General features: G+C 46.2%; 1 protein-coding gene across 2 annotated transcripts; it reads left to right on the forward strand.

The window, feature by feature from the left end:
- Positions 1 to 1,958: 1,958 nt before the first annotated feature.
- Positions 1,959 to 20,419, forward strand: LOC106572596 (nck-associated protein 5-like). Of its 2 annotated transcripts, XM_014146921.3 has the most exons (13): positions 1,959 to 2,286; positions 4,983 to 5,106; positions 10,786 to 10,915; positions 11,081 to 11,188; positions 11,322 to 11,441; positions 11,652 to 11,750; positions 12,065 to 14,734; positions 14,896 to 15,308; positions 15,682 to 15,796; positions 15,927 to 16,002; positions 16,173 to 16,466; positions 19,251 to 19,399; positions 19,554 to 20,419. In XM_014146921.3, exons 3-13 carry the CDS (start codon positions 10,790 to 10,792, stop codon positions 19,815 to 19,817), a joined length of 4,434 nt encoding a protein of 1,477 aa, XP_014002396.3. In that variant the 5' UTR covers positions 1,959 to 2,286; positions 4,983 to 5,106; positions 10,786 to 10,789; the 3' UTR covers positions 19,818 to 20,419. The 2 variants fall into 2 exon arrangements, with proteins under 2 accessions (XP_014002396.3, XP_045552249.2); XM_045696293.2 differs by lacking the exons at positions 1,959 to 2,286; positions 4,983 to 5,106 and having other exon boundaries at positions 8,823 to 10,915.
- The last annotated feature ends 966 nt before the right edge of the window (positions 20,420 to 21,385 follow it).

The following is a 21,385-nucleotide window of genomic DNA, read 5'->3' on the forward strand; positions in this document are numbered from 1 at the left end:
CAGGCCATTAAACTGTCTGCCTCTCAATAGGGTTTTTTACCTCAGGAGTCTAATTTAAAACGCTAATCCCCTTTGACAGCGATGAGGCTCGCTTTGCAAACCAACCAACTGCTCAACGAGGAAGAATGTGTCAGTCAGATGGACCATCTGTCAATGTATAGCTGTATTTCTTTATTGTGTTAGGGATATATTGATTTGAACGTTGGATGCAGTGTATTTTTGGGGCTTTTTAGTCATACAGGTGCAGGGCAGATAGAACCTTGAGGATTTAGTATTTTTATGGAGAAAGACAGTCTTATAGAATGGACTTGGTTTTCATACTGTTTGTATTGTGCTTAATAAGTCAAATGTCTTGCTATGTCTTCGCACATCTGTAAGCTGCCATGTTGAACAGTGCTCTGTGGTGGTCGGGTCTGTCAGCATGTCACTAGTGACTCAATCTGAACGTCACAATGTACTGTTACTGCAGTTTACGAGTAAGCACTGATAAATAAAACTATGTTTGAAATGTGAGATTTTTAGGTACTCTGATTTTACTCTACCTCGATCATAAATCCATTACCTATAGCTTACAGTCGCTAACTCCTATCAGTAACATAACATTAGTATTGTGGGTCATGATCCTTGAAAAAGGGGATATTTTAAGGGTGACTATGGGCCTTTTTATGTGGAAGATGTTGTCATTCCCTCCCAGGGTACCATGTGACCTGCTCTCAGTCATTCAGGCCATGGCAGCCTATCTGACCTTCTTTGAGGGGACTGGTTCTGTGAATGTTCCATTCATTACATCCATCCCATAGAGATAGATGCCCATGTGGATTAATGACTGACAGAGCAGAGGCATTGACTGAGTCCCAAATGGCATCCTATTCCCTATATAAGGAACTAAAGTAGTTCACAATATAGGGAATAGGGTGCCATTTGGGATGCATAAATGGTCTCCAGCCAGATTCATCCACAATTTAAATGACTTTGGATGGAGATGGAAACAGTTTATTCTCACTTCCAACCACTAGGTGGACAGACAGCAGTGTCTCTATTGTTGCCCTGCATTGATTCTGTCTCTTTGATAGCAGGAAGGATGATACACCTCAACCTAGTGCCATTTCAGATGTAGGTATGGCTGAATTGTTCTCAATACAATATGTGGCAATACAATGATTTTTATCCAATGCCACGGTTGAATCGGCATAGGTTTAAAAGCTTTTGTCGGAATGTGGCACCACTGGCAAGCTGCTTAGGTTAAATCTAAATTCCAAGAGTGAGAGAGCCTACAAACACTGACATTCAGGAAAGAACCAAAAGGCTTTTTATTTTGCGTTCTGGAAGTCTGAAGTACAGTACATTCAGCTCAGGCCTCTATGTCAAGTCAATTAGGGTCAATGAAGAAAGGATACACCCAACTTTCTATTAGTAATAATATGGGATATTTACTAGAAATACTAAACAATTAGGCCTACTGGTGTAAGGCATTTATTAAAGCTGTTATTCGAAAGAATCATTAGCTGCTTAATCAATTCACAAATGAATAATGCTATTACAAATCAAACAGAATATTCTAGCTATTAGCTTATGTATTGGTTGTTCATGTATGGTTATTAATTCACTCTTTGTCTTTCCCTCTGTTGCATATTAATAATAGTCATTAATGGTCTGATTCAGGATAAAGTCCTCTTAGCACAGAACTCATGTTCTTTATACAAGCAGTTGAATAGCCCTGGCTGGATAACTCCATTACTAAACAAACCAACTAGCCAGACTGTTGGATATCCTCTCTGGGTCCACGCTTTTGTCTGTTACATAGTGGGGTTTCTTTGGAAACATAACACCCTTTCTTTTCCTTCTTTCTCGCTCCTTTATGGCCTTGCCTGACCAGCAGCTGCAGGGTTAATGTTCAGCAGAAGCAGTAGTTGGAGGAGGGGAGAGGAGGAGGAGAGAAGTGGGGGCAAGTCTACAGTTATTGTAGTAGGCAGGGTCTATTGGGGCAGGAAGCCTGCCTCCTCACTCGCCCTGGAACAATGGGAGATATGGCAGCCACTGCAGGCAGACGGCACAGCACAGGGCAGCCAGAGAGAGATGCACACAATTCACATGCTCGAGGACGGGCCTTTTTCTATCAGTAGTTTAGAGGAAACAGTTGCTTATTAGAGGAGAGGGCATCACCTTGTGGATAAATCCTTTCGTCAACTGGAAAAGATTTACATTGTGGGGCTTTTTTAACGACTGATTTTCTTTAGACTGGGGCTCTCTTGGATGCTTTGAGCGGATGCTAGGATATGAAGCAAGGTGAGACTGGGTGTGCATTTTAGGACAAGCAGATCTGAACATATAGTGAACCGTTTTTATTGTTAGGACTGACAATGTAGTCTAGACTATTTGTCCCTTTTGTGCCGTTATGGCTGTGTTTAGATTTCATTGATTGTGTAGATATGAGATGTAGAGTTGATGTGACAGGTGAGGTGACAGAACCACACCATATGACGTATTAGCTGTGGAGACTGAGAGGACAGATGAACCTGGGAAGCAGAGATCAGATGCCCACAGGCATATGTAACCTCTATGTTATTATGAAACACATTTGACACTGTTGTTGTAGCATCAGTGGACAATTTTTGGAGCAACGCTAAGCACTCAGAACCATGTTTAGTAATTTCATTGTTCAACCCAACATGGATGCATTTGATTGGGGTTGATTTAGTTTGTTTTATAGATCATAGGAGAGGGGCATGTGTGCACATGTGGTTTGCTGTTTAATGTGCCCAATTATGACAAAGCCTCCCCAGTCTCGCTGTATCGGGACTGGCAGTCTGATAATGCAGTTCCTGTAGGGAGGACGGAGGGTGGGGTTGCCTGGCAAATATTTGGAAATATCCCCGCGAGGCCTGCACCACTCAGGTTGATTAGTCTCAGACATGGCATTGATCCAACCTCTGGGTTCTTTTGGGAATCGACCCTCCGCCCCTCCCCCGATCAGTTATTCCCTCTCTCTCCCCTGTACTTTCGGTCAAAATCTTGTTATTGGATGATTAGTCTCACTGTTATTTTGTCTGAACATCAGAAGCCACAGTAACAAATGAATCCAATAGTCTGAATATGTGACATACTGTAGTTTAGGCTACTGACGGTGTTGATAGTCATGTTTATTCTGATTTATTCCTACTGGTCGTGATTTCTCTTTTTAAGATCCTGTTCAATTTGTCTGTCTGAGTCTTCAATGTTGTTTACATCACCTGTTGACACACTTTGATTGTTCACACCGAGAGAACTTCAATCTGTGCCATCCCAGATTGGCAGATGGGGAAGGGTACTGTTTGATATAACCTGAGACAGCCTCCGCCCGGCAGCAGCCAAATCCCCAAGTGTGTGACTGACTGACAAGATTTAAGGAGCTTGAAGGATTTGGCTCTGCTGAGTTGTCTTTGATTTATACTGTAGCCTTGCCCTCATTCCATAAATATAGAGTGTAGTCTGCAAGTCAGCTCATTCCTTGTGGCATCACACCAGATCGAGCCACTTTGAACTCTGAGCTCCATTCAGATTACCTCACACACACAGCATGATATAAATATCAATGTTACCAACCTCCACAGGGAAAACACATTCTCAAGAAAATCATTGCTCAAGAAGTGCCATTTTTCACAGTTTCTTGGATGTGATCAGGTGTGTGTGCACCCAATAACACTATTTGTCTACGGCATGTGGATCGTAAGAATAATCTCTAACACCAGTTGTTGTTTTTGTCGCACAACAACAGATCACAGGTCAGGAGTTTCACAAATGGAGCAGGTGTGTTCTGACTGAGACAGGTATGCAGAATGCTCTGCTCTGTTTGATCTGCAGCTGGAAACCCAAAGTGAGAAAGGCTGATGCTAATCACATTGGAAGTTGACAAGATCTAAAGGATCAGCTCTGGTTTCCCTGTGGGCTGCTTGAGAGTGAAGAGCTAATACTGTAGCTCTTTATCTAAACTCATCTTGTCTGAAGGAACACAGCCAGACTAGACTGACACTGAATCTGAAGCCTATGGCAGTGACTAAGCATGCTCCTATTTAGCTAGCTACAGTATGAGGACAAGGTAACCTCCCAAATGACACCCTCTTCCCTATATAATGCCTATGGGCCCTGGTCAAAAGTAGTGCACTACATAGGGTGCCACATGGGACTCAACCTATGAATAGGGAATAGGATGCCACATGGGACTCAACCTATGACAGAGAGCATCGGAGTGTGTTCCCATTTAGCTATGAGGGTAAGTCTTGTGGAAACGGAACATAACTACCGATGACAGTACAGTGATGGGGAATCCCAGATTGCAGACTGGTTACATGGAGGTTCAATACAGTGATTTTAATACTGCATGTCTGCAGCCTGCATGACATGGCATTATCACTGGAACATGAAAGGGGATTTCTTAAAGGCTACTGGGTCTCTCTGCTAAATTACTCATCCATCTTTTTTTCATCACACTTTACAATGACTCAGATGAAAAGAAGGAAAAATGAGAGCGAGAGGCAGATTGTGGTCTTGGACTGTCTGGGAGGACAGGAAGTCCATACCAGGCCCAGTCCTGATGGTGACATGACATTGCTCTGGGTCCGTATTCACAAAGCGCCTTGAAGTGCTGATCTAGGATCTCGCTGACCATATAATCTTATTTTAATCCAAAAGGCTAAACTGATCCTAGATCAACAGTCTGAGACACTTTATGAATAATGACAGACATGCTATTTCTCTAAGGTCCACACATGCTAAAACCACTTTGAAGCCCCTCTCTGGAGATGTTTTTTCTGAGTGTGCATCTGGGAAATCAAGATGGAGCAAGATGGCCTTGATGTCATAGACTATATAAAAATAATGTTTGATGTCAGCAAATCTGACTGAATACTGTGAGTGGTGGAAAAGGAGGGATGAGAGAACAGTTGAGAGGATGACAGAAAGGAAGAATAGAGAGGATGATAACATGTAATTTTGTTTTTCCTCAGCTTTTTGGCTCTGACATTGGGAGAAGACTAGAGCGAGCGAGCGAGCGAGCGAGAGAGAGAGAGGTGGTTTACACACCAAGGAGTAGGACTGAGTGCTCTGCTCTAAGGAGAGCTGACATCACAGGTGACTGTCTGTTCCAGAAGACTCTATTCTAGTCGACAGTTCTTTTCTATGTTCTTTGTCTTGTATGTTTCACCCATGAAAACTGACCCCCCTTGCAATAGCTTCTGGCTGGATAATACCTTTGGGGAGACCCCCTGCTTGGCTATTTATTTCTGGTACATGACTTATTTGTTTTCTTATGGTGTAATGTTACAGATTTTTGTCTCCTTATAAAAGCACATCACATGTCCTCAAGCATACTTTTTTTTTATAGCAGGTATCCATTTTACAACCGTTTTAGAGAAAACAGGTGTTGTGTTCCAGCCCAGAGATTACGTGATATATCTTGTTCTCTACATTTAAACTGGGAAACTGTGTGTCATTGCACTTCATGACCTCTTTGTTTTCTGTGGAAGTATTATGGGGAAAGCGCAGTGGAGGTGGGAACATCATTGAAAACGAGCAGTGCTGCTGAAATAGCAATGTCTACCTTATGGTGTTCAGGGTTACCCTTTTGTTATCTGTGTATTTCACTCTCTGCTTTCTCTTCATGTCCTTTTAGCCATTGTCAGATTCTCAGCATCCTCGCTTTAGTTTTGTGCCATTTGAATAGGAAACAGAGGGAGATACTGTGTTTAGATATTTTATTGATGGTGGTGTAAAATACAATTTGCTATTTAGAAGTTTTCTCTTTATAGATCCTCCTGTATGTCAGTCAAATATCAGGGTTAATAGTGATCAGGCACTAAAGGGATGAGGGGTGACTGTTCCGTTCTATGCATCTCACAGGCAGACACCTATTATCTACAGTAGCTAGTAAACATTGGAATCACAGTCAGGGTTCTCTTTATCTCACAATGCAGAGAGAAGTGGGAGATGAAGGAAGTATATATGATTCATAAATATCACAGACTGCAGATGGTAATAAAGCATGTATTTTTATCCGGGGATATCGTAAACTGTTTGGGTGACGTACATTTCCCCTGAGTATCATTCTAGAATGAGGAAAATAGGGAAGCGGCAATATGGCCGTCCTCCTTGTACACAAACTCCCTTTTTGTATGCAGTGCTTCTCTATGGCTCTCTCATATCAGCCCATTTCTGTAGCAGGGAATCTCTCTCCTCCATATCACTCACTCGCTGGCTCCCTCGCCCCCCCTTCCCACCCCCTGCTAGGATGGGGGGGATGGGGATGAGGGTGGGGGGAAAGGGGATGAGGGTGGGGGGGAAGGGGAGGGTGGGGTGATGGGTGGGGTGGGGTGGGGGTGGGGGGGAAGGATGGGGGGAAGGGGATGAGGGTGGGGGGAATGTGGATGAGGGTGGGGGGTGGATGAGGATGGAGGGTGGAGGAAAGAGGAGGGTGGGGTGATGGGTGGGGGAAAGAGGAGGGTGGGGGGAGGGGATAAGGGTGGAGGTTGGGGAAAGAGGGAGGTGGGAACGGATGAGGGTGGGGGTGGGGTGGAGGGTGGGGGTAGAGGATGAGGATGAGGGTGGGGTTGGAGGATGAGGGTGAGGGGAGAAGATGAGGGTGGGGAAAGAGGGTGTGGGTGGAGGATAGAGGGTGGGGGAATGAGGATGAGGGTGGGGGAATGAGGATGAGGGTGGAGGAATGAGGATGAGGGTGGAGGAGAGGATGGGGGAAAGAGGAGGGTGGGGAAAGAGGATGAGGGTGGAGGAGAGAGTGGGGGAAAGAGGATGAGGGTGGGGGAAAAAGGATGAGGGTGGGGGGACAGGATGAGGGTGGGTGAAAGAGGAGGTGGGGGGAGTGGATGAGTGTGGGGGGATAGAGGATGAGGGTGGGGGATGCGGATGAGGATGGGGGAGAGGATGAGGGTGGGGGAGTGGTGGGGAAGGGAGGTTGAGAGGTGGGGGAGGGAGGATAAGGGTGGGGTGGGAGGTGTAAGGGAGGATGAGGTGAGAGGTGGGGTGAGAGGTGGGGAAGGGAGGATGAGAGAAGATGAGGGTGGAGAAGTGAGGTTGAGGGTGAGAGGATGAGGGTAGGGAGGGGAGGATGAGGGTGGAGGAGAGAGGTGGGGGAGGGGGAGGGTGGGGTGAGAGGATGAGGGTGGGGGAGGGTGGGGTGAGAGGATGCAGGTGGGGAAGGGGAAGGGAGGATGAGAGAGGATGAGGGTGGAGGAAAGAGGTGGGGGAGGGGTGAGAGGATGAGGGTGGGGAAGGGAAGGGAGGATGAGGGTGGAGGAGAAAGGATGAGGGTGGAGGATAGAGGATGAGGGTGGAAGAGAGAGGTGGGGAAGGGAGGATCAGGGTGAGGTGGAGGAGAGAGAATGAGGGTGGGGAGAGAGGGTGGAGGAAGGGAGGGAGGATGGAGGGTGGTGGGGTGAGAGGTGGGGTGGGGAAGGGAAGGGAAGGGAGGATGAGGGTGGAAGAGAGAGGTGAGGGAGGGAGGGAGGGTGGGGTGAGAGGTGGGGGTGAGAGGATGAGGGTGGGGAAGGGAGGATGAGGATGGAGGAGAGGGGTTGGGGGAGGGTGGGGTGAGAGGTTGAGGGTGGGGATGGGAGAATGATACAGGATCAGGGTGGAGGAGAGAGGTGGGGTGAAAGGATGAGGGTGGAGAAGGGAGAATGAGGGTGGAGGAGAGAGGTGGGGGAGGGAGGGAGGATGGGGTGAGAGCATGAGGGTGGGGAAAGAAGAATGAGAGAGGTTGAGGGTGGAGGACAGAGGTGGAGGAGGGAGGGAGGGTGGGGTGAGAGGATGAGGTTGGGGAAGGGAGAATGAGAGAGGATGAGGGTGGAGGAGAGAGGTGGGTGGGGGAGGGTGGGGTGAGAGTTGGGGGAAGGGAGGGGGATGGTGGGGTGAGAGGTGGGGGAAGGGAGGGTGAGAGGTGGGGGAAGGGAGGATGAGGGTGGGGTGAGAGGATGAGTGTGGGGAAGGGAGAATGAGGGTGGAGGAGAGAGGTGGGTGGGGAGGGAAAGTGGGGTGAGAGGATGAGGTTGGGGAAGGGAGAATGAGAGAGGATGAGGGTGGAGGAAAGAGGTTGTGGGTGGATGAGAGAGGTGGGGGAGGGAGGGCGGGGTGAGAGGTGGGGGAAGGGAGGGTGAGAGGTGGCGGAAGGGAGGATGAGGGTGGGGTGAGAGGTGGGGGAAGGGTGAGAGGTGGGGGAAGGGAGGATGAGGGTTGGGGAGGGCGGGTGAGAGGTGGGGAGGTAGGGTGAGAGGTGCGGGGGAGGATGAGGAAGGGAGGTTGAGAGGGGATGAGGGTGAGGAAGGGAGGATGAGAGAAGATGAGGGTGGAGAAGTGAGGTTGAGGGTGAGAGGATGATGGTGGGGAAGGGAGGATGAGGGTGGAGGAAAGAGGTGGGGGAGGGAGGGGGAGGGTGGGGTGAGGATGAGGGTGGGGGAGGGTGGGGTGAGAGGATGCGGGTGGGGGAGGGAGGATAAGAGAGGATGAGGGTGAAGGAAAGAGGTGGGGGAGGGGTGAGAGGATGAGGGTGGGGAAGGGAGGATGAGGGTGGAGGAGAAAGGATGAGGGTGGAGGATAGAGGATGAGGGTGGAGGGAAGAGGTGGGGAAGGGAGGATCAGGGTGAGGTGGAGGAGAGAGGATGAGGGTGGGGCGAGAGGTGGGGGAGGGAGGGAGGGAGGGGGAAGGGAGGATGAGGATGGGGTGAGAGGTGGGGGAGGGTGGGGTGAGAGGTGGGGGAAGGGAGGATGAGGGTTGGGGAGGTGGGGTGAGAGGTGGGGGAGGATGAGGGTGAGAGGATGAGGAAGGGAGGATGAGGGTGGAGGAGAGAGGTGGGGAAGGGAGGATCAGGGTGAAGTGGAGGAGAGAGGATGAGGGTGAGGTGAGAGGTGGGGAAGGGAGGATGAGAGAAAGAATCTAGAATAGACTCATCCCGACAGCAGGTTCTAGAATGGACTCTTCCTGTGACAGCATGTTTGTTGTAGAATGGACTCATCCTGACAGTATGTTTGTAGTACAATGGACTCATCCCGACAGTATGTTCTAGAATGGAATAATTCCGACAGTATGTTTGTGTTTGTTACCTACTGTATGGTTTACTTTACGTGACCTGTCTAGCAGGTCTGTTTAGGTCTCGTTGGAGGGGGTGATTTCAGTACCTTCCCTCTACTTACAGCTGTCCCTGAACCCTAACACTAGCAGTGGCCATATGTTCTGCTCCTATAGGCTTTGACAAAAGAATCGCAGTGTGCTATAGATTACTATAGATTCCTCAGTTATCTAGCTAAAGCCAGCAAACAGATGGATACACCAGTTAAACATTTATCTGATCCAACACATCCAGTCTAACATGGCAGAATAGTGTTACATCTATATGCCTTTTTAAAGCTTGGTCGCAAATGGGTCTTCCAAATGGACAAGCATACTTCCAAAGTTGTGGCAAAATGGCTTAAGGACAACAAAGTCAAGGTATTGGAGTGGCCATCACAAAGCCCTGACCTCAATCCTATAGAATATTTGTGGGCAGAACTGAAAAAGCGTTGTCCATTTGGAAGACCCATTTGCGACCAAGCTTTAACTTCCTGACTGATGCATTGTCCATTTGGAAGACCCATTTGCGACCAAGCTTTAACTTCCTGACTGATGTCTTGAGATGTTGCTTCAATATATCCACATAATTTTCCTTCTCATGATGCCATCTATTTTGTGAAGTGCACCAGTCCCTGCTGCAGCAAACCACCCCCACAACATGATGCTGCCACCCCCGTGCTTCACGTGTGGGATGGTGTTCTTCGGCTTGCAAGCCTCCCCCTTTTTCCTCCAAACATAACGATGGTCATTATGGCCAAAGAGTTCTATTTTTGTTTCATCAGACCAGAGGACATTTCTCCAAAATGTACAATCTTTGTCCCCATGTGCAGTTGCAAACCGTAGTCTGGCTTTTTTTATGGCGGTTTTGGAGCAGTGGCTTCTTCCTTGCTGAGCGGCCTTTCAGGTTATGTCGATATAAGACTCATTTTACTGTGGATATAGATACTTTTATACCCATTTACTCCAGCATTTTCACAAGGTCCTTTGCTGCTGTTCTGGGATTGATTTGCACTTCTAGACCATTTCAACTGGGGGGCCAAGCTGGGGCCAGTTGTACTGTTAGAGGGGCCAGTTACATTAGACGTTATTGTTGTCATATAGTTTCCTTCACTGCATTGCAGGCATTAGCAGGCAAAAGACCATGTTCATAATCATCATCGTTGCGACTGTCTAATAACGGATGTAAAAAAAGAACGATAGCAAAAATTAGTTATGTAAAAATTATTTCATCCACATTTAGGGGGGCCACAAGGCCCCCCCCCACCCCCACCCCACAGTCAACTTAGTGTATGTAAACTTCTGACCCACTGGAATTGTTATACAGTGAATTATAAGTGAAATTAACTGTCTTTAAACAATTGTTGGAAAAATTACTTGTGTCATGCACAAAGTAGATATCCTAACCGACTTGCCAAAACTATAGTTACAAGAAATTTGTGGAGTGGTTGAAAAACAAGTTTTAATGACTCCAACCTAAGTGTATGTAAACTTCCGACTTCAACTGTAGATTATTGCCCTGAGAGGAGGCTGTTATGTCTCCTATGGTCTAGCTGTTAGATGCCATTGGAGTCTACAGCCATGTCTCAAGGCAAGGGTAGACTTATGCTTGTGGTTACGTAGTGCATTGTGGTTTTGTGAGTAAAGTGAGACGATTGTAACATTAGGAACCGCCTTCTTGTGTTCATGATGAGAACCATGTCTGATGAGACAGAACCGAGGATGTGTGATGAAAACCTGGAGTCAGACGAGGGAGACGTTGAGGACTACCTGGAGGAAGAGGAGAACAGCGGAGAACTGATGGACCGACTCAGAGAGCTAGAGGTGAGCCAACCACCATCACAATTAAATTAATACAAGACATCTCAAATTATATCATGTTTTAAATATTATATAATAATTTTACCACATTCAGCACTTTTATTTCTGTTTTAACATATAAAAAATATCTTAACATTTATGAATAATCTATTGTCTTCCTGTTGCCAGGCAGAAAACTCAGCTCTTTTGTTGGCCAATGAGAGTCAAAGAGAAGCATATGAGAGATGTCTGGATGAGGTGGCCAACCATGTGGTCCAAGCCCTCCTCAACCAAAAGGTAATTTGCAACAAACAACCCACCATTGACAAAACACAATTTTGAACCACAAGCAGTAAGGCATGGGTTGTCATCGTGGTTAACTTATAGTTGTGCTATACATTGTGTGTGTGTGTTCTGTGTGTCTTTGCAGGATTTGCGAGAGGAGTGCATCAAGCTGAAGATGCATGTGTTTGACCTGGAGAGACAGAACAGAGTGTTGTGTGAGCTCTTCCAACAGAAGCTACCCAACCAGTCAAGCTCTCACGACCAGGTATAAAGCAACGTCACAATTTGCCCTGAGACATGGCTGCAGACTCCTATGGCATTGGAGGCTCTACATCTACACCAATGTCTGCTGAGTATTTGAAATGAATCTCTCAGCTGTTATACCTCTTGCTTCATGTTGTTGTAATGTATAGATTCCCATAACAATGCTGTGCTTAAAGTGGTGTACATGATTGCATTGAATCTCATGTTACAGGTGCAGCCAGGACCCCTCCCAGTATACAATACACAGCTGCTGCACAATGTCTCTGACAAGCAGGTGGGGTCACAGACACAGAGCAACGCACAAGCCAAGGTGAGGACAGAGCACTGTTAGCACTTAATCCTAAAACATGGCTGTAGTCTCCAGCATTCCTCCAACATTAGCTGTCATGACATACTCTGTGGGTTCCAAGGTTTCTCAGATGAAATGGCATTTTCTTTCTATTTCACTATTGTATTCAAGAGACCTTGACTTTGTAATCTCTGTTAAACATTGAGGCTGCAGTCTGGGAAGTGTTATTGAAATCACTTAATTCAATCTTGTTTATTACCTTGTATTTTACCAGTAAGGTTATTGAGAACACACTCACTTCTATAATAACAACCTGACAATCTTTCTCTCCACAGGGAAATGGGTTTCACCACACACTGCCACAGGCCCCAGCAACTCCCCCCAGAGGCCCAGCCGCATCCATGGATGCCCTGTCCCCATTCTTCAAGAAGAAAGCACACATTCTGGAGGTCCTTCGAAAGATGGAGGAGACAGACCCCCTCAAGTTCCACCCCTCTGCAGGCAGCATCACCTTCTGTGACTACAGCCAGGTCCTGATGTCCACAGAGGCTGTCCTGGCTGCTGGAGACCTATGTAAGAAGCACCAGACACTCTGCTCCTGCTCAGACTCCGACATGCAACAACAGCAGCACATGAATGGTGAAGGGCAGTTATGTCCTACGCACCTCAAAAAGAGCACAGACAGTCCAGTCAAATGTAACTATGTTTGTGGTAGTACTGCAAAGCTCAACTCGACCCCGAACCATGTCAAAGGCACATCCACCACAGCTGCTATCAGTGAATGCCACATCAAGAGCACATCAGTGGAGAAACAACAGACAATGAATGACCACCAGCAACCAGCAGGTCCTAACTCTTACTTGTCAATCACAGTTGTAGATCAGACTAGTCCAGCCAATCAGGGCCCAGAGGCTGGATTAAAGACTGGGCAGGTCCAGGACACAGAGAAGGAGAGCTGTCTTAAAGGGAAGTCTGATGAGGATGGTAGTTTGTTTACCTCCCAGCTGCCTGTCCCTGGAGTGAAGAACAACCCTCAGCTAGCATACTGTGAGCTGGAAACCAATGGGTTTCTCTTCTCTTCCAATGACAGTGATAACGTGTTGAGTGATGTAGTTATTCCAGAGAAAGACGGTGGCCCAATAGAAGAGGGGGATTTCTCTGGGAGAGCCAACGTGGCCCTCAGCCCCATCCCTTCATCATGTCTCAGCGACGTCAAAGCCGCTGCCATCAATTCCCCGTCCAGGGTCCTCAAGTTCCTAAAGATCCCTACAATGGCAGAGAGGACCCAGGCAGGGGCCAGCCCTGTCCGTCTGAGCCCCCAGCTCACCCGCACGTCGAAGATCCCCTGTCGCACTAACAACTATGAGGTGTACCACTCCCCTGTCCCCTCACGCAGAGCCACCACCACAGAAAGGACCAGGCAGCCTCCTCCTCCACCCGCCAGGTCCGAGTCCTACCCAGCCACTACGCACTCAGCCTCAGCCCCCACCTCCCCGCCTCAGCCTGAGGACGCCTGCTCCCCTCCAGCCAAGGAGCTTTGCTACAGCAGCCTCTTGGCCCCCAAGACCAGCAATGGTGTCCCCGATCCACTGGCCCCTGGCACTTCGCACACACCCAGGGCCTCTTCGCAGAAGGTCCCGTACTACGAGAACATGTTGGAACTTTCCACCTCGGCTCAGGTAGAAGAATCCAAGGTCCCAGAGAACATAAACATATCATCTTTCTCTCATACCATAACAGAAAGTGACAGGAAGCCAATTAATTCACTACTACAGAAAGACAATGTCCTGAGTCTCCAGCAGCAGCATTTGTCCCCTGCTTCGGACTCCTCATCCTCTTCCTCATCCTCCTCATCTTCGTCCGATCAGGATGGCAACATAGAGAGCCCAGTCTGGCACGGCCACCACAGTCTGCCCAACCCCTCTGCCCTCAGAGCAGCTCAGTATCAGAGCAGCCCAGCTCACTACGCCAGCATGAAAGACAGAGGATCACAGGACCAGGATACTAGAGAGGCCACAATACAGAACTCTGATCTCTCCCAGTCCCAGCCTCCAGTTCTCCCAGCCAAGAGACATGATCCCTCGTCCATTCCCAAGAGGCCTTCTGGGGTAGCAGGGCCAGGGAGGCAGCCAGCCGAGTCTAGTCACACATTCAAAGACAGGCTGGCTGCACTTGGCAAGCTGAGGAGCTCAGAGGATTTACAAGTCAATGTGCTCCTGCCAGTAGACAAGCCAGAGCCTCAGAGTGAGGAGAGTATAGTCTATTTTAACGATGACAGGAATAAGACAGAGGAGAGCCCTGTGGATGGTAATTTAGAGGAGCAAAGACACTCGAAATATACAGACTCTCTGGATGGTAAGCTTAAAGGTATTCCTGGTAGTGTTGCTTTGAAGTTCCCAGGTGGCTGTCAGTCTTACGATCCAGCAGCTAAGTCTCTCTTTGGCTCTTCAGTCGCCAAGGCAGAGCTGGAGACGCTCTCATCCAGAGTGGGTGTGGCTAAGACGGACAGCCCCAAAGGTAAACTGGGCCTCCCGTCGCCAAACACTGACACTCCCATAGTTTTACGCAACAACATGAAATGCCCGGCTTCTCTGAACCTGTCTTACCATGGTAAACAACCTGCACCCAGCATCCCTTACAGCACCAGCAGCCCCAGCAAGGCCCCTCCTAAGTCCCCGTCTAAAACGTGCCAGGGCCTGGCTCCCTCAGCTGGAACTGGGAAGCCCACCCTGGAGGCCCCAGCCCTGGTCCCCCGGTACTCCTCCAAGTCAGAGGACAGGAGCAAACTCAACGCAAACAAGAGAAACACCACAGTGTACGGTGACAGCCTTCCTCCCCCGCTCCCAATGCCAATGTCAGAACCGCAGCAGCAGGAGGAGGAGAAGAGACACCTTGTCCCTATTGTCTCCAGCCCCACACTTGGCCCCACGTCAGCCATTGAGGAGAAGGTGATGAAGGGTATCGAGGAGAACATGCTGAAGCTGGCAGAACAGGACAGAGGACAGGTATAAATGTTTGTTTTTTCTGTGATATATTGTTTTATGCGTTACTTATTAGTGACATGTCAAAATTTTTCTGGAGCTGGAATTTGTTTGTGTTAATATCAAGTATAAAGTATTTCACAGTGTTTGCTGTCAGCAATTTGATAAATAAAGACTTTTAACAGGTTACTGAGGTCAAACTGAAGGCCTCTAACGGGATCGCCAGCTGGTTTGGCCTGAAGAAGAGCAAACTCCCAGCTCTCAGCCGCAAACCAGACATACCACCTAAGGTCAAAGACGAGAAGAAAGGTGGAGAGTGGAGGCTGAATATCCCTTCCAAAATGGCGGGGTCTAAGTCTAAAGGAGAGGGGGTGGGGGTGGAGAGCCTAAATATCTCGATGCTGATGGAGAAGGCGGAGGGTCTGAGGAGAGCTCTGGAGGAGGAGAGGGCCTACGTGAACGGGGTTGGGGGGGTCGCGATGGACCGCTCTGGGAGGGGCCACTCCTGTGAGGTGGTGATGGACCAGTCACAGGGCCAGCTGGCTGTGATGTATAGGGGAGCGCGCTCAGACAACTTCATGCAGCAGCTACTGAACAGGTGAGGAATATATATAAGCTATGGGATTCTATGTTTAGTCAGTTAGGATTGTTTTCTATTGCTTTTGTTTGAAGTAAAACAACTTTTAAGTTGATATCTTTTTAATTAACTATCGCCAAGCACTATCTGAAGGGGGGGCTGTTCCTCTTTTGTTCTCTATTGTGCCTCAAGCAAGGGGGAGGCCGATGACATCAGAGGGCATCATCAGACTAACTCCTTGAATGGCTTACTCTGTGAAGTTTGCAGTTTTTGTATCGCTGGAGTATGTCTTTAATCAAGCTTAATCTAAAATGTGAATTTTGTGCAAAGATAAAGTCAAATGTTTGTTGCCTTTTCCTCTTTTGAACAACATCTTACCGCTGTGTGACTAAAGGGTGGATGGGAAGGACTTCAGTGGCATCAGTGTGGCTCAGAGACGCCTCTCCTTTGACTGTAAGACCTCCAGACCATTCAGCAGACACACCACCAGCGGGGAGGACATGCAGAAGGTAAACTACAGATTAATTGCGATTTAATCTTTTTCTTTATTCTGTGTGTGAATGGAGAAGGTGAGTATTTCCACTTTATTCTGTGTATGTGTAAATGTGTGTTTTGAGAAATGTTTTTTTATTTACTCAGGGTTCAGAACATCTGATCAGCAACGTCCCCTCAGATGAGAATTTAGCTGACCCAGTTCACTCTCATCACTTCGCAGGTAAGAAAACTGAGCAGATTAATCATTTTTCATGGAGGCGTTGAGTATCTCAGATTGTGTTAATCCTTACCAAATCTAATCAATAATCAAATTAGAGAAGGTTTTGAATTGAATCAGTCTGTGAGGCATGAAGGGACATACACTGATTGTCCCTGTTCTCTCTCTCCTAGCTTCTGGTGCCTCCACCTACACCCTGGACAGTGGCATTGGCACCTTCCCTCTGCCTAACTACTGTAGTGGTACACCTGGGAGAAGCCTGTCTAAGGTGAGGGGGGCTGGAGCTGAGCATGGCTCCTCTGGTTCTCCTGGCCGAGCAGGGAGGAGAGCTAGGACCCTGGACAGAGAGCCCTCATCCATGGAGCAGTGCTATCAATCTCACAGAGAGATGACGGCCCCGGTAATGTACGGGTCTGTACTGGAGGGGAAAGGCATGCCCAGGCAAACAGCTGGGGTCATTCATGAAGGTACAATACTGAGAAATACTGTATACATAAGTTCATAACATCAAATACTGTACATCACAATTCTCTAAATCAAACATATACCCGTAATACGTATAGCAATCCGATGATTTGGTATAATGAAGATAAACTGGAGCTTTTATACAACCAAATCTCTATTTTTGATGTAAATGGCATGTTTTAGAAGGGCCCAAAACCTTTTTTTTTATATGACTTCACTTGTTTTTGAGAAACACACTCCAAACAGCGATTCGCTTTCCTCATCCTCGTTGTGCAGTACGGGAGCTCTGAAAAAACATGAACGTAGGCTCCAAAAATACCCAAATACATCCTTTAAGAAACTGAAGAGCTCTCATTATAGTGATGCAGGTCTTTAGATGTTGTACACATCAAATTGTGTTATTCTGAATTTTATCCTCAACGTTATATTCAATTTTGTTGTGACTCGAGCAATACATCTCTGTCCATTCTAGCAGCAGGCTACACAAAGAATTAAAAATAAAAAGGAAAACGCTGCACACTGCTGTTCGTGCTCCCAGGTGATATTGTTCTGTTTCGACCCTTAGGTCTTCATCAGGCATCCATATCCCATGTGGAAGGTCCTATATATAGGGGCAGTGCTGAGTGACATCACTTCCTGAAACAGGAGGTAAAAATATATAATATCAGTTCAAACTATCAACATTCAATATATAAAAAAATGTACAGTACTAGTCAAAATTTGGACACACCTACTCATTCCAAGGTTTTTCTTTATTTTTACTATTTTCTACATTGTAGAATAATAGTGAAGACATCAACTATGAAATAACCCATATGGAATCATAGTAACCAAAAAAAGTGTTAAATCAAAAATATATTATATTTGAGATACTTCAAAGTAGCCACCCTTTGCCTTGATGACAGCTTTGCACACTTGGCATTCAGAGAACCTTCTAGAAGGACAACCATCTCTGCAGCACTCCACCAATCAGGCCTTTATGGTAGAATGGCCAGACGGAAGCCACTCTTCAGTAAAAGGCACCTACAGGACTCTCAGACCATGAGAAACAAGTCTCTGGTCTGATGAAGCCAAGATTGAACTCTTTGGCCTGAATGCCAAGAATCAAGTCTGGAGGAAACCCGGCACCATCCCTACGGTGAAGCATGGTGGTGGCAGAATCATGCTGTGGGGATGATTTTCAGCAGCAGGGACTGGGAGACTAGTCAGGATTGAGGGAAAGATGAATGTAGCAAAGTACAGAGAGATCCTTGATGAAAACCTGCTCCAGAGCACTCAGGACCTCAGACTGGGGCGAAGGTTCACCTTCTAACAGGACAACGACCCTTAGCACACAGCCAAGACAACGCAGGAGTGGCTTCGGGACAAGTTTCTGAATGTCCTTGAGACCTGAAAATAGCTGTGCAGTGACGCTCCCCATCCAACCTGACAGAGCTTGAGAGGATCTGCAGAGAATGGGGAAAACTATCCAAATACAGGTGTGCCAAGCTTGTAGCGTCATACCCAAGAAGACTCGAGGCTGTAATCGCTGCCAAAGGTGATTCAACAAAGTAGAGTAAAGGGTCTGAATACTTACATAAATGTGATATTTGTAAAATAATAATAATAATCTAAAAACCTGTTTTTGCTTTGTCATTATGGTTTATTGTGTGTAAATTGATGAGGGGAAAAAACTATTTAATTCGAATAAGGCTGTAACGTAACAAAATGTGGAAAAAGTCAAGGGGTCTGAATACTTTCGGAATGCATTGTAGGTTAGTATAATTAGGAGCCACAGTGCTCCCTATCGCTGTTACTTTGGTCTGTAAGAAAAAGTATCTTCTGAAGAGAAAATAGTTGGAGGTTAGTACCAGTTCAGCTAAGTCCACAATACAGTTGGTGCTGGGGAAGTTCACTGAGGTAGAACTTGAGGGCCTCTAGGCCGCCCTGGTGGGGGATGTTAGTATATAGACTGGTAACATCAAAAGTACACAGAATATAATTTTCTGGTATGTGGTCCAGAGATGTATAAAATCAATAGTCTCTGGTGTAGGTGGGGAGAGAGGTCACCCAGGGTTTCATGAAATGTTCTCTGTCAGAGATCTGTTACTACTCACAATGGACCAGCCTGGTATAGGTGGCGTCATGCTCTTGTGAATTTTGGGGAGAGTGTAGATGACAGGTGTGGTTTGGCAGTCAACTTGCATGTACTCATTCTGTCTTTGTAATTTCCCCTTCATTCAAAAACTTTGACAGTTTATCATGGATCAGAGACTTTAATTGATTAGTAGGATCCCTGGGGAGTCTTGTAAAATTCATAATCACGGAGTTCTTCGAATTTCATTTTCATAGTCTGCATCACTATTGCACCTCCCTTGTAGGCATGTTTTATAATAATAGTGGAGTCATTTTTGAGGTGGAACAGCTGGATAGGGGAAATGGCTTGAGTCGCACAAAATGGAATTTAATGTTGCGGATAAAGTTCGGAATGACACAATTTAATGTGTACAACATCTAAAGATCGGCATCACTATACTGAGAGCATTTCTGTTTCTAAAAGGACATATTTGGGTGATTTTGCAGCATTTGTTAATGGTTTTTTTCAGAGACCCATACTGCACAACGAGGATGAGGAAGTTAATCGCTGGTTGGGCTAAGTTTCTCAAAACATTTTTACATCAAAAATAGATTTGGTTTAAAAAAGCAAATTTCTCCTTGAAATTACTTTTATACATGAACAATGTATTTTATGTATGGACTTTCATTGAGAATAATCCTGAATAAAATATATTTTGTAACCTTTGCAGACACAGAAGCCTATGGAGCTCACATGCTGTCCCCCCGCTCCAAGACCTGGACCTTCCCCAACCTGAAGACCCCTGCAGGGCCCACTGAGATGTACCTGGCCGTGGAAGAAGAGGTGGAGACGGCCCCCTATGGATCCCCATTCAGAGGGGTGGGTTGAAAGCATGATCATTTCAGACTAACCATTTTGCATTTGTAATATGTAATTAATTTATAATAGGATTATAAAAATTGTATTGTGGATTTGTGACGTTTTACTATTGAGTCTCTCTTCTCCCTCCTCCTTCCCTCTCTCTACCTTATAGAAGGCCTGTGGTTCCTCTGGATCTCGTAACATAGACCCCAGCAGTCTGCCGGTGCCGGCCCAGACAGGGCTGAGCCGACGGGGGAAGATCCGCAGTACGCCCAGTGCCCCAGAGATGGGCCTTGGCCGGGAGGCGGGCCTGGAGCTGGTGAGGGAGAGGCCTGAGGAGACCCTCTCCCCCAGCCGCCCCCAGGTCCTAGTGACCCCCGAGTCACTCAGTGACTCTCTCTACGACAGCCTCTCTTCCTGTGGCAGCCAGGGATGACTTGCAGATCTTACTATGGTGCCGACTGACCCACCTTAGTGGAATATGGACTGTGCTAAGATATACCCATTTCACACTATCGTACCAACCTGAACCATATTGGGCTGGCTCCAATTCCAAAATGTTCTTTTAACATTGTTCTTTCCAGAATGGTTCTAGCTACTATGGCGGATGCGTAACCAGGCCAGCCGGATATAGCTTGGTCCGACCAAGCTTAGTTTGTCTCAGTAGTGTAAAAAGGGTACAAGTGATGCTGACCATCCTTAGAGGAATATGGACTGTGATAAGATGGTGTCCCCTTAAAACTTTCATGTTTGCTTTCTCACCAGCTACTGTATGTTTCAAGGTTAACTGGAAAGACAAACCTCTCCTCAGGATAACTGCAACCCAAAGGATAGACTATTCACATTAACACTGTTTTATGACAGGAGAGAATTGGACAAACTGAACACACTGCTAACCAAAATAGCTATTTATATAATTGTAGGATTATGGAAATAGTGTGCTGAGCGATTAGGGCTTTGAGGTCTTTTCGGTTCAATTTTGATTATTTATTTTGCTAATTAAATGCTGTAACACAGAATAAAACAATTAAAGTCCAATGATGTCAGTGACTGCCCATTACTGCACCATTTATTCACATTAATTTGATAAAATATTTCAGTTGTGTATATTACGTTTGATTACTTTATTATTCCATTCCAAGTCATCCCATCTCTATTGAGCTGCTGCCTATGCTCTGACAAAATCCCTATTTTAGAAGTTCTTCAAAATAAATAAGGCATATTTTTATGATAGCTGAATACCAACTATCAATCACTTAATGTATTGTTGTATTGATAATGTATTGTTGGGTACAGACACCTCACGAAGCAAGTGCTCTCTATCCCTATCGCGCATTCTTCTGTCTGCCTCACACTAACCTAAGGTAGCATGCCTAAAATAAGCCGACCGGACAAGTAGCTGCGCAATGGATTATGGTCATTACCACGGGTTCTCCGCGAAATGATGTCGTTTCCAACAGGTCAATATTCTACAACATCGCAGTTCGGGCTTGATCTGATGTATCGCATAGTACTAGGTAATACACATGATGACAATATCGAACATTCCCACCAAAAAATATATTTTATGTTGAAATTGAATATGTCTTGTTAAGTCTTACTCCAACCTTCACCTACAGAGCGCTGGAACACTGAACATGCAAAGACTCATTACCAATAATACAAATAAATCCTTCTCTTTATCAGTACGCCCAATGTACCGAATCCTTCATCTTGAGCTTAATTTTCCACTATTGAATACATGTAATTTTATGTAAAATTATTTGTTGATGGTGTTAAGATTTTCTCTAACTGCCAAGAAAGCATTTAGTTCATCTTGAACAGCTAAGATGTCAACATTCTTTTAAAAAGGTTTTTGATTATTTCTTGTTCATGTGTTCACACTGAAGCACAAATAAAATAAAATGACACCTTATACCTTGATCTTGAAATGTATATCTGCAATGAAAACTGCATTTAGTTAACCTAATTTGATAAATGTATTCAAAGTTATCACTGGTAAAG

Source organism: Salmo salar, chromosome 15 (assembly GCF_965601325.2).
Source record: "Salmo salar chromosome 15, fSalSal1, whole genome shotgun sequence".
NCBI lineage: Eukaryota > Metazoa > Chordata > Actinopteri > Salmoniformes > Salmonidae > Salmo > Salmo salar.

Coding starts and splice junctions, on each gene's coding strand:
- LOC106572596 (XM_045696293.2), top strand. CDS start 10,778: ATGATGAGAACCATGTCTGATGAGACAGAACCGAGGATGTGTGATGAA. Junction 14,735..14,895: donor CAGAACAGGACAGAGGACAG/GTATAAATGTTT, acceptor GACTTTTAACAG/GTTACTGAGGTCAAACTGAA. Junction 15,309..15,681: donor ATGCAGCAGCTACTGAACAG/GTGAGGAATATA, acceptor GTGTGACTAAAG/GGTGGATGGGAAGGACTTCA.